Source organism: Theropithecus gelada, chromosome 2 (assembly GCF_003255815.1).
Source record: "Theropithecus gelada isolate Dixy chromosome 2, Tgel_1.0, whole genome shotgun sequence".
In the NCBI taxonomy this organism is placed as follows: Eukaryota; Metazoa; Chordata; class Mammalia; order Primates; family Cercopithecidae; genus Theropithecus; species Theropithecus gelada.
In genome coordinates, this window is record NC_037669.1 from 88,183,852 (window position 1) to 88,199,672 (window position 15,821).

Here is a 15,821-nt window from a genome sequence, read left to right on the forward strand (position 1 = left end):
TTTTTTTTTTTTTTTTTTTTTTGAGAGAGTCTCGCTCTGTTGCCCAGGTGGAGAGCAGTGGCATGATCTCCGCTCACTGCAAGCTCCGCCTTCCAGGTTCACACCATTCTCCTGCCTCAGCCTCCGGAGTAGCTGGGACTACAGGCACCTGCCACCACGCCCGGCTAATGTTTTGTATTTTTTTTTTTTAGTAGAGACAGGAATTCACCATGTTGGTCAGGATGGTCTGGATCTCTTGACCTTGTGATCCGCCCGCCTTGGCCTCCCAAAGTTCTCGGATTACAGGCATGAGCCACTGTGCCCAGCCAATGCTGGCTCTTTTTTTTTTTTTGAGATGAAGTCTCACTCTGTTGCCCAGGCTGGAGTGTGGTGGCGCAATCTCGGCTCACTGCAAGGTCCGCCTTCCGGGTTCACATCATTCTCCTGCCTCAGCCTCTGGAGCAGCTGGGACTACAGGCACCGGCCACCACGCCCGGCTAATTTTTTGTATTTTTTAGTAGAGACAGGGTTTCACTGTGTTAGCCAGGATGGTCTTGATCTCATGACCTCGTGATCCGCCAGCCTCAGCCTCCCAAAGTGCTGGGATTACAGGTGTGAGCCACCACGCCCGGCAATGCTGGCTCTTTTTTTTTTTTTTATTTTGAGTTATTTGAAGCTGTGTCTCGCTCTGTTGCCCAGGCTGGAGTGCTGTGGCCGGATCTCAGCTCACTGCAAGCTCCGCCTCCTGGGTTCCCGCCATTCTCCTGCCTCAGCCTCCCATGTAGCTGGGACTACAGGCGCCCGCCACCTCGCCCGGCTTATTTTTTTATATTTTTAGTAGAGACGGGGTTTCACCGTGTTAGCCAGGATGGTCTCGATCTCCTGACCTCGTGATCCGCCCGTCTCGGCCTCCCAAAGTGCTGGGATTACAGGCTTGAGCCACCACGCCCGGCCAAGCCGGGCTTGCTCTTTTTTTTTTTTTTTTTTGAGACAGAGTCTCGCTCTGTTGCCCAGGCTGGAGTGCAGTGGCCGGATCTCAGCTCACTGCAAGCTCCGCCTCCTGGGTTTATGGCATTCTCCTGCCTCAGCCTCCCGAGTAGCTGGGACTACAGGTGCCCGCCACCGCGCCCGGCTAGTTTTTTGTATTTTTTAGTACAGACGGGGTTTCACCATGTTAGCCAGGATGGTCTCGATCTCCTGACCTTGTGATTCGCCAGCCTCGGCCTCCCAAAGTGCTGGGATTACAGGTGTGAGTCACGACGCCCGGCAATGCTGGCTAATTCTGTTTTTTTTTTTTTTTTTTTTTTGAGATTGAGTCTCGCTCTGTTGCCCAGGCTGAAGTGCTGTGGCCGGATCTCAGCTCACTGCAAGCTCCGCCTCCTGGGTTCCCGCCATTCTCCTGCCTCAGCCTCCCATGTAGCTGGGACTACAGGCGCCCGCCACCTCGCCCGGCTTATTTTTTTATATTTTTAGTAGAGACGGGGTTTCACCGTGTTAGCCAGGATGGTCTCGATCTCCTGACCTCGTGATCCGCCCGTCTCGGCCTCCCAAAGTGCTGGGATTACAGGCTTGAGCCACCACGCCCGGCCAATGCAGGCTAATTCTTAAATCGCATTCCCCACACCCTCTAGGTTCCTGACTCCCTCAGCTTGGCTGTCCAGACCCTGGATTTCCCACCAATCCCAGTGGTCATGCAGCAGCAGTAATTCACCCCGCCTCCCACCAGCAATTCCCCAGCCTTATGTGGCTGAGTACTCAGTTATCCAGACTCATTCAGTCCTGTAACCACCCTCCAACCTAGGCGTTGCCATCATACCCGTTTTACAGATGAGGAAACTCAGGCACACAGTGGTGAGACCAGGCACTTAGGAAGTGGCGCACTCTTAGCCTTCCCAGACTGCTGGAGCATCCCCTCCAGCTCCCAGGCCCAAAGTAGTCCCAGACTTGCCTCCCACTCCCGTCTCTCCCACAGCACACCAGGAAATGGAACCTGTCACTTCCCAGGCAGGACAAATATGCTTTTTTATTGTGTCTGTGAGATGAAATGAGAAGTCCTGGCTGCGTCTGACCCTCTGGCCTCTGGCCTCTGGCCTCCAATCCCAGAGGTTGTCTCCCTGGTCAGGGGAGCGTGGTGGTCCAGACTGTCCAAGCTCAGGCCAGGTCGGGACCTGGGAGTGGGTTAGTTCAAGGTAGATGGTCAAGGAAGGCAAGCAGGACAAGGTGGAAGTCTTGCGGCTTGTGGAGGTAGCAGGCATGGCCCGCATTGCGTAGCTTCACCACAGAGTGGTTGGGCAGGTGGCGGAGCTGCCGCAGTGACTCTCGAGCCAGGATGTGGTCCAGCTCTCCATACAGGATAAGGGTTGGAGTCTGCAGGGCAAGGCAGGGGGCTGTGATCTTGGGGCCTGATGAGTTTCTGACCCCCAAGCCACTTCCTAGGAAGCCTTCCCCAACACCATCCAACTCTTCCTTCCAAGATCAGGGATAAGGCCATGCCCTGCCAAGTAAGACTTGAGTCTTGAACCCCCCCAAGCCAGAGACAGGGCGCCAGGACCTTTGAGATCCTTCTCCCAGTACCTTCACAGCCCAGAATTGTTCCTGGGTGTAGTTCTGGGTGGAGGTGGGTGCAATGGGCACGAATCCATGTAGCTGGTGGTGGCCTCGCATCAGGAAGGGCAGGGCATAGTGGCCACTCAGCGAGGGGCTCACCAACACGGCATTCTGTACCTCCAGGTCCTGCAGCGCCCGCTCCAGCAATGCTGCCCGCCCTGCCTCTGTGCTTGCCTCCTTTGAAGGTGCCGAGTTCCCAAAACCTAGGAACAGCAGCAGGTACCAGCTGAGGGGCAATGGGAAGGAGCACAAGACTTCCTGCCCACCACAGTGGGGGAAAAAGTTGGGGACCAGTGGCACTGGCGCACACTACCTAAAACTGCCCAGAAGCTATTTTTTGGCAATGTAATATGCCTGTTAGAAAAGCATATCTTGGCCAGGTGTGGTGGCTCACCCCTGTAATCCCAGCACTTTGGGAGGCCGAGGCAGGCGGATCCCCTGAGGTCAGGAGTTCGAGACCAGCCTGGAGAACATGGAGAAACTGTCTCTACTAAAAAAAAAAAAACACACAAAAATTAGCTGGGCGTGGTGGCAGGCGCCTGAAATCCCAGCTTCTTGGGAGGCTGAGGCAGAAGGATTGCTGGAGCCCAGTAGGTGGAGGTTGCGGTAAGCCAAGATGGTGCCACTGCACTACAGCCTGGGTGACAGAGTGAGACTCTGTCTCAAGAAAAAAAAAAAAAAAAAAAAAAAAAGGAAAAAGAAAAGCATATCTTTCATTCATCTAATATTAGCAAAATGAAAAAGACTGAAATAACACCCAGTGTTGGGGGAGACATGGGGAAATGTGCACTTTCATACATGACAGATGAGAAGATAAATCCATACAGTGTTTTTGGAGGATGAGGTAGTAGTTATCTAAATTTAAAAGTGCATGTCTTGGTGGCTGGGCGCAGTGGCTCATGCCTGTAATCCCAGCATTTTAGGAGGCCAAGGCGGGTGGATCATAAGGTCAGGAGTTTGAGACCAGCCTGATCAACATGGTGAAACCCTGTCTCTACTAAAAACACAAAAATTAGCTGGGCGTGGTGGTGCGCGCCTGTAATTCCAACTACTCAGGAGGCTGAGGTAGGAGAATCACTTGAACCCAGGAGGTGGAGGTTGCAGTGAGCCGAGTACGAGCCACTGCACTCCAGCCTGGGAGACAGAGCGAGACTCCATCTAAAACAAACAAACAAACAAACCATGTCCTTTGGCCCATCAATTGTCCTCAGTAGCTACCCTAGAGAAATTATTGCTTACATATTCAAAGAAGCATGTCCAAGGATGCTTTAGCTACTACATTGCTTGAGCATTCCGCCAGTAGAGGAATGGCTGGATAAAGCCTGTCCATCCCTTCTATGGGACACACTGCAGGGTTAACAACAGAGAGGGAAGTTTGCAGGGACCGGCATGATCTTTGAGACATGATGTAGGGAGAGAAAACCAAGCTGCAGATGGATGTGCTAAGCAGGCAGGACACCAGTCATGTTTACAGCCCTTACCAGACAATTCTCTATATTATCTGCATCTTTATGTGTGGGAATACCCAGAAGAGGGTGTGGCATCCCCTAAACTTCTTAGAGAGGGAGAGAAATGCGGCACCGGTCTCCGAGTGCTTCGCTATTTTTTAGGTTTTTTTTATCCTCTATGATTCGATGACATTTTAAAATTTTTTTAATGACAAAAATGATAGCATAAATCATTTGTGTACTTAAAAACACAAAACCTATATAGTTTGTCATAAAAAGTACACTGCTTGGCGGGCACAGTGGCTCACACCTGTAATCCCAGCACTTTGGGAGGCTGAGGTGGGCAGATCACCTGAGGTCGGGAGTTCAAGACCAGCCTGGCCAGCATGGTGAAACCCTATCTCCACTAAAAATAGAAAAATTAGCCGGGTGTAGTGGCAGGCACCTGTAATCCCAGCTACTTCGGAAGCTAAGGCAGGAGAATCGCTTGAACCCAGGAGGCGGAGGTTGCAGTGAGCTGAGATTGCACCATTATACTCTAGCCTGGGTGAAAAAGCGAGACTCTTGTCTCAAAAAATATATATAAATAAAATAAAAAAAGAAAGTACACTGCTTGTGAAGAGTTTTTATTTGCTTCGTGACCTAGAATTCACACTAGTTTTCATGGTAGAAAATGAAAACACAGACTTTTTCATGGTGCCTCCTCACGTTGTGACCTGCCACTGCTTGTCCATACACTAGGGTCCAGTTGCCCCCCAGCCACACCTTAGGGCTTCCCTAGACAAAGGGGTGGGGGTGCTCACCTGGAAGGTCAAGGGCCACGGCCCGGTAGCCCCTCTGTGACAGTAGCTGCAGTGTGCCCAGCTGCTCCCACGTGTGAGAGTTAAAGGCCTTTCCATGAAGCAGCACCACCTCCACCCTGCAGGCACGTGGGAATGTGTATCCTGGGGACCTGGTGTAGCCCGCCTTTCTTTATTCCTAGGCTTCTCCCATTGCCCTCCCAGGCCCTGAGCACTCTGAGTATAATGGAGGTCCCACACAGGGACTCCCCTTGGGCCTAGTCCCTCCACTAGACCCTTGGGGCAGCACCTACCTGTGGGCCGGGTTGAGTGGGAGCACCTCGCGGTAAAAGATGGGGGAGTTGCCAGGAGTAAGACCAGCCAGGACAGTGACATTGGGGTCTCCCCAGAACCAGGAATTCTGCTCTGGGGGGCCTGGCAGCCCCACATACAGTAGGAAAATGAGCAGCAGACCCAGGCCCAGCAGGGCTACCTGGGACCGGCTCATGGAGGTCTGTACCACAGTCTGGAGGAGGAGAGGAGAGGGAAAAGAGGCTGGGACCGAGCCCCTACAAGGACCTCTGGATCCCATCCCAAAAACCCACCCAGAGTCCCCAGCAGAGGAAGAGCTCTAGCCCTTGCCCTTTCCCTTGCTATGGGCAAAGTTCTGGGGGTTCATGCTCAACTACTCCACATGCCAGGGCAAATGCTCAGATACCTCAGTGTGAGGAGGTGCATCTGAGGTGTCCTCTGGCACACAGCATGCTCAGTGACCGCCACCATCATGGGATCAACTGAAACCACTTCCGTTCATCAAGCGCTTATGACAGCAGGCCCTGAGTGTGGCACTTTACATACAATGTTCTTTTCCACCAAGAACGCTGGGGAGCAGATGTGATTACAGTTCTCTTACAGGTGAGGAAATGGAGGCTCAGAGAGGTACATTCTCTTGCCCAAAGTGCCAAGTAGCAAGTGGGGGAATTGGGGTTTAAACCTAGGAATGGGCTTCTAACTACCAGGCCACACTTGGTTTGCCAAGGAGGAACCCATGGAGCTGGGAGGTGATGGATGAACTGGAGCCTTGCAGGTGGAAAAAGTGGTGAGGGCCATCAAAGGAGAAAGACTGCGTGCAAAGGGACCTCCCACTTAAGGGCATGTTTGGAAATGGTTCTTTTAATCTCGCTGCATTTAATACTGCTAAAATCAGAATGCGTTTTACAATCGCATTATAACTAACGGTCTAACCCAGCTGTTATGAAGAGGCTCACAGTGAATGTCTGTAATAGAGGAAAATGCTGAGGAGTGAGGGGCTGCAGGGCCAGGGAGGAGTATGGTACACCCAGAAATGAAAAACACAGCGTAGAGTTTGGAGAGATGAATGCTACTCCCCATCCCATACACAGACAGCTTCTGGCCAAATGACCTGCTTCGTGGACTCCTCCAGTCTGGGGTCTCTGCCACCCCAGAAGACAGCCCTTAGGACTCAGGACTCAAATTGGGCAGGCCTTTGAGACTGCCACTTCCTGGCCTTGTGTCTTCAGTTTGTCAGTAAAATGGGATAACCTCGTGGCTGCCCTCCTAAACTTCCTGTGAGATTTAGATAATACCATGGACTGGATCAGGGCTGTTCCTGCCGTTTCTTGGGCCTAGGATGAGCATGCCTGCTTCATTCCCGGAGTCCAGCGAACACATCTTTATTTATTTATTTTTATGTTTCTGAGACAGAGTCTTGCTCTGTTGCCCAGGCTAGAGTGCAGTGGCACAATCTTGGCTCACTGCAACCTCCGTCTCCCGGGTTCAAGCGATTCTCCTGCCTCAGCCTCCCAAATAGCTGGGATTACAGGCGCTCGCCACCGTGCCCGGCTAAGTTTTCTATTTTTTAGTAGAGACGGGGTTTCACCATGTTGTTCAGGCTGTTCTCGAACTCCTGACCTCGTGATCCACCCGCCTCGGCCTCCCAGAGTGCTGAGATTACAGGCGTGAGCCACCGCGCCCGGCCAGCACACCTTTGTTGAGTGCCAATTGGGCATCTGCCCGAGCTAGGAGCCGGGGGCCCGTCTTGGGTCCTATTCATCCCTCTGGGATGTTTTAGGGACGTTTCCTGAGCCTGCATCCCCAGGCTTCGGGGGTTTGTGGGCCACAGCAGCAGCCTTTCTGCTGTTTCTGGAAAACCAGGACCTAGTGGAGGAAGACCGCATTCCTCTTTTCTTCGAAACCACGAACAACCTCAGACGCACGTCTCTAACAGGGCGTTAGCCCAGGTTCCCACCCGGCGCGAGGGACCTTTCCTTGTAGTCCATTCGGGGCGACCCCGCGCCCCTCCAAGTAGGGAAGGGCGGGGCTTAGGCTGTTGCCTTGGCAACCCAAGGTGCTACGAAGTACTAGGCAATTGTAGCGGACCTGCAGCCGGCCGCCTGGGGGGATATGCGAGGGGCAGGGTAAACTGTGCCCGCGTTAGGTCATTGGAATATGCGTTGACAGTAATACACAGGTGCACACAAGCACAAATACGAATCTTGCCCCCACACGCTTTTCTTTTGCACAAGCTATTCCCTGCATGTACATGCAGCCTCCTTGCACACACACTGGCCCGTGTGCGATCAATCCCTTCCATGTAGTAATGGTATCCTCTAAATCACGCACGCAGTCAGGCATCAGGAAGCCAGAGAGACTGATGGAGGTGCACGCTTTCAAAACCACAGGCTGATCCTCAGAAATACTCAAGCATGGTCATACACACAACCGTAAAACTACACACTCACACAAGAAAGGCACACGCATAGGAAAGCAGACACACACATAAACCCTCAGAAATGCACACACGCAGACAGGTAGACACATACCCTTAAAATCACACGCACACAGAAATACACTGGGAAGACATACGCCGACGCAAGCAGGCAGACATCAACGAACACACTCCCCCTACCAATATAAGCGCGCAGAAACACACTGACGGACACCACGCAGACACACGAGCGTACACATACACCCAGACCCCCAAGAACACACGCAGACCCTGCGCGCACACACAACACGCGCGCACACGCACACCCGCAGCCCCAGCATCTGCTTCTTCCACGGGACTCTGCCCCGGAGCAAGGGGCGGGGTAAAGATGGCCCGCCCCCGGGCCACCGGCCGGCCTCCGTACCCGGGGAGACTCACCGGGCCGAACGGGATGAGCGGGCGGGCCCCGCCCAGGCGGAACCAGCAGCCGCACAGCGCCCCGACCATGGCTGCCTCCGCAGCTCCGCGGGCCGCTCCGGCTCTAGAAGGCCAGGACCGCGGCCACCGAGGCGCGCCTGCGCACTCCGCAGCCGCGGGCCTGCAGCCCAGTTACTGAGTCGTCTGCGCGAAGGGGGTGCTGGGGGCAGAGCCCAAATGCTCTCTGGCCCGCCCCCTGCCCAGATTTTCGGAATTGTTTTTGGCTTGAAGGATGGCGGAGAGCCATGTGGCTTCTTCCCAATGGAACATCTCCACTCTGGCTCTGTTCTCTGGCCTGTATAATGGAGTTAAGGATAAAACCCACAGCACAGGGTTGTTCTAGGTTCTTAAGGACGGGTCAAGCCTCAGAACAGTGTCCGGAGCAGAGGCCTCATTGTGTAAATGTCAGATATTGTTATGCAGCAGCTCCAGGTCTTGGCCCAGCCACTTTCCTGACTCCTACCCACTCCACCCCAACCCCTCCCCGACGCACACCACGATCAGAGCCTGGACCGGCCCTGGGCTCCTTCACATCTACTCATGGCGCCTGCCCTGGTTGGTGATGTGTTACCAACGTCTGGCCTGTCCCAGGCCCAAGGCTCCGCGTGGCAACCAGGCCCAGCACTGGGAGGCTGTGCAGAGCGTGGCGTTTACTCTTTATTGCTACTCTGCAGAGGTTGGCAACGTATGACCCGCTCTACAGGAAGGAAACAGGTTCGGAGGCATTGGGAAAACGATCAAGGCCACTTGGCTGGACAATGGCGGAGCCTCGCACTCAAACCTGTCCGGCCTCAACTCTGTGCCAGGCCAACAACTTGCCCTGGGCAGTTCTGGCTGGAGATAAGGGGGATGGGGAGCCGGAAGAGAGCAGCAAGGATGCGATCCCGAAGGAACTTTCCTCCTCAGACTGCTCCATGTCCATGTGGGGCAGGTCGCTGAGGAGTTCGAAACCATGCTCAGCACCGCGTTTGGGGCATGTGGGACCAAGTGGCTTGGGGAAACTGACGCAGCTGTGAGAAGAACGAGTTGAGCGGAGCCTATGGACCCTGCGAGCTTGTGGCCACAAGAGGGCGCCCCGGAGCACGGCCCAGTCCCCGCCCCCGCTGGATGGGGACCGGCCTCTTCCCCCACCATTCCTCCGCCGGGTCCAATTCACCGCCAGTACGCGTCTGCTTCCCGTCTGCGCGAGTCCACACAGCTCCCCAGGTACCCGCCCTGCGCTTGTGACCCTTTCTTCTCTCCAGTCAAAACCCAACCCCACCTACCCCAAGTCTTCGTTTTTCGGATCCCTGGGTCCCCTCCTTGGGGGTTGCCACCATTCCCTCCCCGTGCTCCCTCCCACACCTAGCGAGCCAGAACCGTGGTCCGCGGAAGCAACCTGACCGCGAGGTCAACGCGTTGGGCCCCAGGTGGCAGCGCGTTGAGCACCCCGCGTCCCCGGCGGGTCGCCTTTCCCACTGGGCGCTTCGGTTTCCGCGTCTAGAAAATGGGCTTTCTGGTGTGGAGGTGCGCGCCTGTGGTTCCAGCTACTGGGGGTGAATGCCGGGAGAATCACTTGAGCCCAGGAAGGTCAAGGCTGCAGTGAGCCATGATTGCGCCACTGCGCTCCAACGTGGGCAACAGAGCGAGACAACTTCTCTTAAAAAAAAAAAAAAGAAGAAGAAAATGGGCTTTTAGTCCCGGTGCGGTGGCTTACGCCTGTAATCCCAGCACTTTGGGAGGCCAAGATGGGCGGATCACTTGAGGTCAGGAGTTCCAGACCAGCCCGGCCAACATGACGAAACCCCGTTTCTACCAAAAAATACAAAAATTAGGCCGGGTGCGGTGGCTCACGCCTGTAATCCCAGCACTTTGGGAGGCCGAGGCAGGCGGATCACGAGGTCAGGAGATCGAGACCATCCTGGCTAACACAGTGAAACCCCGTCTCTACTAAAAAAATACAAAGAAGTAGCCGGGCGTGGTGGCAGGCGCCTGTAGTCCCAGCTAGGCTGGAGGCTGAGGCTGAACCTAGGAGGCGGGGCTTGCAGTGAGCGGAGATGTGCCACGGGCACTCCAGCCTGGGCGACAGAGGGATACTCCATCTCAAAAAAAAAAAAAAAAAAAAAAAAAATGCCGGGCATGGCGATGCGCACCTGTAAACCCAGCTACTCGGGAGGCTGAGGCAGGAGAATTGCTTGAATCCGGGAGGTGGAGGTTGCAGTGAGCCGAGATCATGCCACTGCACTCCAGCCTGGGCAACAAGAGTGAAACTCCATCGCAAAAAAATAAAAATAAATAAATAAATAAAATAAAATGGGCTTTTTACCCCAGTTTGGGCTCCCTCTGGCCTGCATTGCCAACTCATGACCTGTAACTTAATTGAGCACTGAGTCCTTACTACATGCTAGGCGTAGTACATGCATGGCCTTATTTAATCCTATCAACCACCTATGAGCTAGTACTACTGAATTATCCCCATTTATAGAAAAGGATAATAACGATGAGAATAAGAACAGCAATCGTAATGGAGCCCCACCACATGCTGAGTTTTTACAGCAGGCACCCCCACTGAAAATTTTTCTTTTTTTTTTTTTTGTTTTTTTTTTTTTTTTCCTTGAGATGGAATTTCGCTGTTGTTGCCCAGTCTGGAGTGCAATGGCATGTTCTCAGCTCACTGCACCTCCACCTCCTGGGTTCAAGCAATTCTACTGCCTCAGCCTCCCTAGTAGCTGGGAGTACAGGCTAATTTTGTATTTTCAGTAGAGATGGGGTTTCTTTCTCCACATTCGTCAGGCTGGTCTCGAACTCCCAACCTCAGATGATCTGCCCACCTCGGCCTCCCAAAGTGCTGGGATTACAGGCGTGTGCCACCGCACTGGCCTAATGGCAGTGACATGTGACCATCAGCTGGCTCTTTTTGTTTTTTGTTTTGAGACCGAGTCTCACTCTGTCACCCAGGCTGGAGCAGAGTGGTGCGATCTTGGTTCACTGCAACCTCTGCCTCCCGGGTTCAAGCGATTCTCCTGCCTCGGCCTCCTGAGTAGCTGGGACCACAGGCACGCGCCACCACACCTGGCTAATTTTTTATTTATTTATTTTTTTAGTAGGGACAGGGTTCCACCATGTTGGCCAGGGTGCTCTCAAACTCCTGACCTCAGGTGATCCACCCGCCTTGGCCTCCCAAAGTGCTGGGATTACAGGCGTGAGTCACTGTGCCTGGCCGATAATTTTTCTTAAACTTTTAATTCTTTTTTTTTTTTTTTTTTTTGAGACGGAGTCTCGCTCTGCCGTTCAGGCTGGAGTGCAGTGGCCGGATCTCAGCTCACTGCAAGCTCCGTCTCCCGGGTTGACGCCATTCTCCTGCCTCAGCCTCCCGAGTAGCTGGGACTACAGGCGCCCGCCACCTCGCCCGGCTAGTTTGTTTTTTTGTATTTTTTAGTAGAGATGGGGTTTCACCGTGTTAGTCAGGATGGTCTCGATCTCCTGACCTCGTGATACGCCCGTCTCGGCCTCCCAAAGTGCTGGGATTACAGGCTTGAGCCACCGCGCCCGGCCTAAACTTTTAATTCTTAATTATTGAGGTTGGCTTTATTGTTCCCATATTTCAGATCAAGAAGCTGAGGCCCAAGGTTACACACTAAAGTGAATGGCAGAGGCAGAAATAACACCTATGTCCTCTTGACCCCAAAGCATGTTCCTAAAGTTCTGGAAGCCAACTGGAGGCTTCCTTGCTGCTCCTGTGGGACCACCACCCTGAGCAGGGTGTTCTGTGGCCCCTCATCATTGTGGCTTTTGACCACAGGCCCTTCACCAGCACAGCAGCGGCAGGCATGGCGGCAAGCGTGGAGCAGCGCGAGGGCACCATCCAGGTGCAGGGCCAGGCCCTCTTCTTCCGAGAGGCCCGGCCCAGCAGTGGGCAAGCTCACTTCTCTGTACTGCTACTGCATGGTATTCGCTTTTCCTCCGAGACCTGGCAGAACCTGGGTACACTGCACAGGCTGGCCCAGGCTGGCTACCAGGCTGTGGCCATTGACCTGCCAGGTACTTAAGGGGCAGGCTTCTGGGCAGGGGTTGGGGAGTTCTCATCAGGGACAGGGCCAGGTTCCTTATAACATGTAGCCCCTCCCCACTCTAGAGGTGGGGGCGGTGGGATCTGGAGGACCTGGCCAGGCTGGGCCCTGAACTTGACAGCGTTTGGTCAAGCACACTGCAAGGGCCTCTGAGCAGTCTTGATCCAGATGTGGTCCTCACCGCCCAGCTGCTCCTCACTGTTACCTGGGCAGTGTCTCAGTGTCTCTGAGCCGCTGTTTCCTCATCTGCAGTGGGAGATAACCACACTCATGTTTGGGGCTGGCTCTAATGAGAATGGAATGAGATAATCCATGTGAGTATGTGGCTAGTACGTGACACAGAGTAATTGGTGCTCAGCCAATTGGAAGTAAAGTATTTTGACTGAGTCATAACCATAGGCTTTTGGAAGCCCTAAGGAGTGAGATCTGAGTCTTCTGGAGCCTTGGGGGACAAGGCAGGGCCTGGTGGGTGGCCAGGCCCCCAGTTGTGATCCCACATGCAAAGCCCTGAGCTGGGTTCTAGGGAGGTGGGATCAGTGCCCAGACTGCCTGTGATAACCCAGACGGCTGGGTCCCAACCCTTGGTGCCAGGTGTGAAAGGAGCAGCATGGCTCCCCTCAGGCCAGGGATGGTATGGTTTCATGGCTCAGGGGCAAGCCTCCAGCCCAGGCAGGATTGGTTTCAATGGTGGGTTGGCTTGAGCTTCAGGGTGAAGGTCTGGAGCTAATCTTGTTGGTGAAGCCTGAATGACCGGAGGAGAAGCTGCAGAATCTGCCCCTCAGCTGCTGTCCTTCAGGAGCCTCTCCTGTCCCAATCCAAGGCCAGGTGCCTTTCACGCAGTTAATTTTCACAACAATCTTAAATGGCAGATACTTTTGTTATCCCCCTTTAACAGATGGGGAAACTGAGCAGCTGAGAGAAGGCTGAGGGGGACCTACCCAAGGTCACATAGATAATAAATGCAGAATTGAGTTCTGGACCCAGACTTGTTGGGCTTCAGAGTCTGATTCTCTCCAGGACACTTACTGCTGGGGAGACAGGCACAGACATGGAGAGAAGTGCCTCATGCTTGGCACAGATAGGATAGAGTGAGGCTACTGTAGGAATAAACGTGGGCACACTGGGTGTTATAGGAACCTGGCCACAGAGAAACTGACCTAGGAGGGCTTCCTGGAGAGAGCAACCATCTCCCTTGTTTTGCCATTCACTGCCCTTGTCTTATCTCTTCCACACCTGAACCCCTGCAGGTCTGGGGCACTCCAAGGAAGCAGCAGCCCCTGCGCCTATTGGGGAGCTGGCCCCTGGCAGCTTCCTGGCGGCTGTAGTGGATGCCTTGGAGCTGGGCCCCCCGGTTGTGATCAGTCCATCACTGAGTGGCATGTACTCCCTGCCCTTCCTCACGGCACCTGGCTCCCAGCTACGCGGCTATGTGCCAGTGGCCCCCATCTGCACTGACAAAATCAATGCTGCCAACTATGCCAGTGTGAAGGTACCCTTGTGTGGGAAGCTGAGGTGTCCCTGCCAGGAGCAAGGAAGGGTGCATCCCTGGACCTTCCTTATCTGGGGGCTGGGTAACCAAGGGGTGTCTTCTGGGAGGAACTGACCACCCAACTCCACCATTTTGGTTTACTCAGCAGACTACTGTGCCAAGCCCTGTGCTAAACTGTGTTCTGGGGCAGATACCAATATGTGCCCCCACCCACTGGGACAGCTTGTCTCTTTCCCTTATATGGGGTGGTCCCAGGGAGAGACTGAAGTGGTGGGGAGGGCTGGGGATGCTATGGCAGGTCCCTGTTGACTCTGCCCCATCCTTCCTCTCAGACTCCGGCTCTGATTGTATATGGAGACCAGGACCCCATGGGTCAGTCCAGCTTTGAGCACCTGAAGCAGCTGCCCAACCACCGGGTGCTGATCATGAAGGGGGCGGGGCACCCCTGTTACCTGGACAAACCAGAGGAGTGGCATACAGGGCTGCTGGACTTCCTGCAGGGGCTCCAGTGAAGCCCAGCATTGCTGCAGGGGGTGGGCTGCCTGCCTGCCGAGCTCTCTCTGGCACGCTCTCTCTTCTCTCACGGGCTCTGCCTCATGCACATGCAACAGGTGCGTCTGTCTGGGTTCTTGTCTTTTGTGGTCTGTTTGTCTTTTCTGCCTCTTTCTCTTGCAGTGATAGGCTGAGGGGGTAAAATCAAGAGAAAAAACCCTCAGGAATCAAGGAACATAATCCGGTGGAGGGTAATCCATTACATGAGCTTCTCCTGTTCTTCCACTTTCCTGCCTGGCTTTCATTCCTTCCTCTGCTCTGCCCAGCCTTTCCCTCCCACCCCCTCCTCCTGCAAATGCCCTGAAGGCCAGCCCTTCCCCCAACACCCACTTCCCCACCCCGTTAGGCCCCAGATACATACTTGCCCACATGCACGCTTACATGTTTAGAACCATCCTTGTTCCCAAATATGACCCTTCGCTTGAGAGCAACTGCATAGGTACATGTAACTCTGGACTGGCAAGCACATTGTCATGTACAGCTTTGCATATACACACATGCATACATGATCCTTCACACAAGCACTTGCACACGTGGACTCCTAACCATGCTAACCTCACTGGCTGGGAAGGTGGGGACCCCACGGGGCCAGCCCTTGCAGGAGGCCCTTTTGCAAGGCTTAGGGTGTGGCCAGCCCTGAAAGCTACTTTGGACACAGGTTTCAGCGGGCCCCAGCTCAGAAGTGACCCCCAGAAAGGGAGGGCCACCGCTTTGCCCCCCTGCTTTTACCCTTCCTTCTGGGTGCTCTATACCTCCGGAGTTTACCAGGCCTGAAGCATCTCAGCCAAGCTTGTTTCCTGCTCTGAGGCTTTGGGGGGTGGGAGCCAGAGTGGAGGTCGGTGAAATAAAGTGATGCAATTAGACCCCACCGGCTGCTGCTTCTAAAGAGCGCCGCCCCTCCCCCACCCCTGGGACCAACACTGTGGGCCCCTCCCCCATCCCGGCGGGACCAGATGGTCCCCCTGCCCTTTGTCCACCAGGCCAGATGGAGAGGAAGGGAGATTGGATTCCCCTCCCCACCCACACATACCCAGGTGCCAAGAGACTCAGCTGTGGGGGGAGGTGGAGGTCAGTGGGACCAGGCTGAGCCGATTATGGAGGAGAGGGGGAGGAATAGTTGCTTCCCCGAGGCCGGGGGGTGCCCAGGGGACTTGAGAACAGTTCAGCTTCTCCCCCACTAGTATCCCTTCTCCAGTAAAAGACTCAACGGAGCCCGTTCCTTGTTACCCTAGCCCCAAAAGGAATTCCGGGGGTAGATCTGGGGTTATCACAGGACCGGGTGCACAGGGCCACACAGCTCTCAGGCCCCTCCTCCACCCTGCCCTGCGCGGACGAGGGCCGGGCAGTGCAACTGTGGATGGCTGAGGGGAGCGGGTCTTGGTGGGCGCGAGCCCGAGCGGAGGATGGCGCGCAGCGAGCAGAGCTAGGAACTAGGCGGGGCGCGGGGTCCCAGCCGGAGTTCGGAGGGCCCCGGGCCGGGAGCGAGGCGGAGCCGGGGCTGGCGGGGACGAGGCGGGGATGGGGGTGCAGGGGGCTCGGCAGAGGCGCCGGGCGGGCGGCCCGGGCCGGAAGGACTGGCCTGGCGGGAGCGGAGGGGGCTCGGAGCCCGGCGCAGCGCGGGCGGCGTGGGGAAGGCCATGGCTGGGGATCGCGCTTCAGGCCGGACGGCCCTACCCCCAACCCCCGGGACTCTGGGAGCGGCAGGGGAAGGGT

General features: G+C 55.0%; 2 protein-coding genes across 3 annotated transcripts; one reads left to right on the plus strand and one right to left on the minus strand.

The window, feature by feature from the left end:
- Positions 1-1,972: 1,972 nt before the first annotated feature.
- On the minus strand, positions 1,973-8,453 carry ABHD14A (abhydrolase domain containing 14A). Its single transcript, XM_025377187.1, has 5 exons — positions 7,980-8,453; positions 5,128-5,339; positions 4,838-4,953; positions 2,554-2,789; positions 1,973-2,346 (listed from the first exon to the last, which is right to left on the minus strand). Exons 1-5 carry the CDS (start codon positions 8,046-8,048, stop codon positions 2,164-2,166), a joined length of 816 nt encoding a protein of 271 aa, XP_025232972.1. The 5' UTR covers positions 8,049-8,453; the 3' UTR covers positions 1,973-2,163.
- A 100-nt stretch (positions 8,454-8,553) lies between these two features.
- On the plus strand, positions 8,554-14,971 carry ABHD14B (abhydrolase domain containing 14B). Of its 2 annotated transcripts, XM_025377186.1 has the most exons (5): positions 9,138-9,224; positions 11,606-11,686; positions 11,800-12,038; positions 13,315-13,556; positions 13,889-14,971. In XM_025377186.1, the coding sequence occupies exons 3-5, from the start codon at positions 11,828-11,830 to the stop codon at positions 14,066-14,068; spliced, it is 633 nt and encodes a 210-aa protein (XP_025232971.1). In that variant the 5' UTR covers positions 9,138-9,224; positions 11,606-11,686; positions 11,800-11,827; the 3' UTR covers positions 14,069-14,971. The 2 variants fall into 2 exon arrangements, with proteins under 2 accessions (XP_025232969.1, XP_025232971.1); XM_025377184.1 differs by lacking the exon at positions 11,606-11,686 and having other exon boundaries at positions 8,554-9,224.
- Positions 14,972-15,821: the final 850 nt, after the last annotated feature.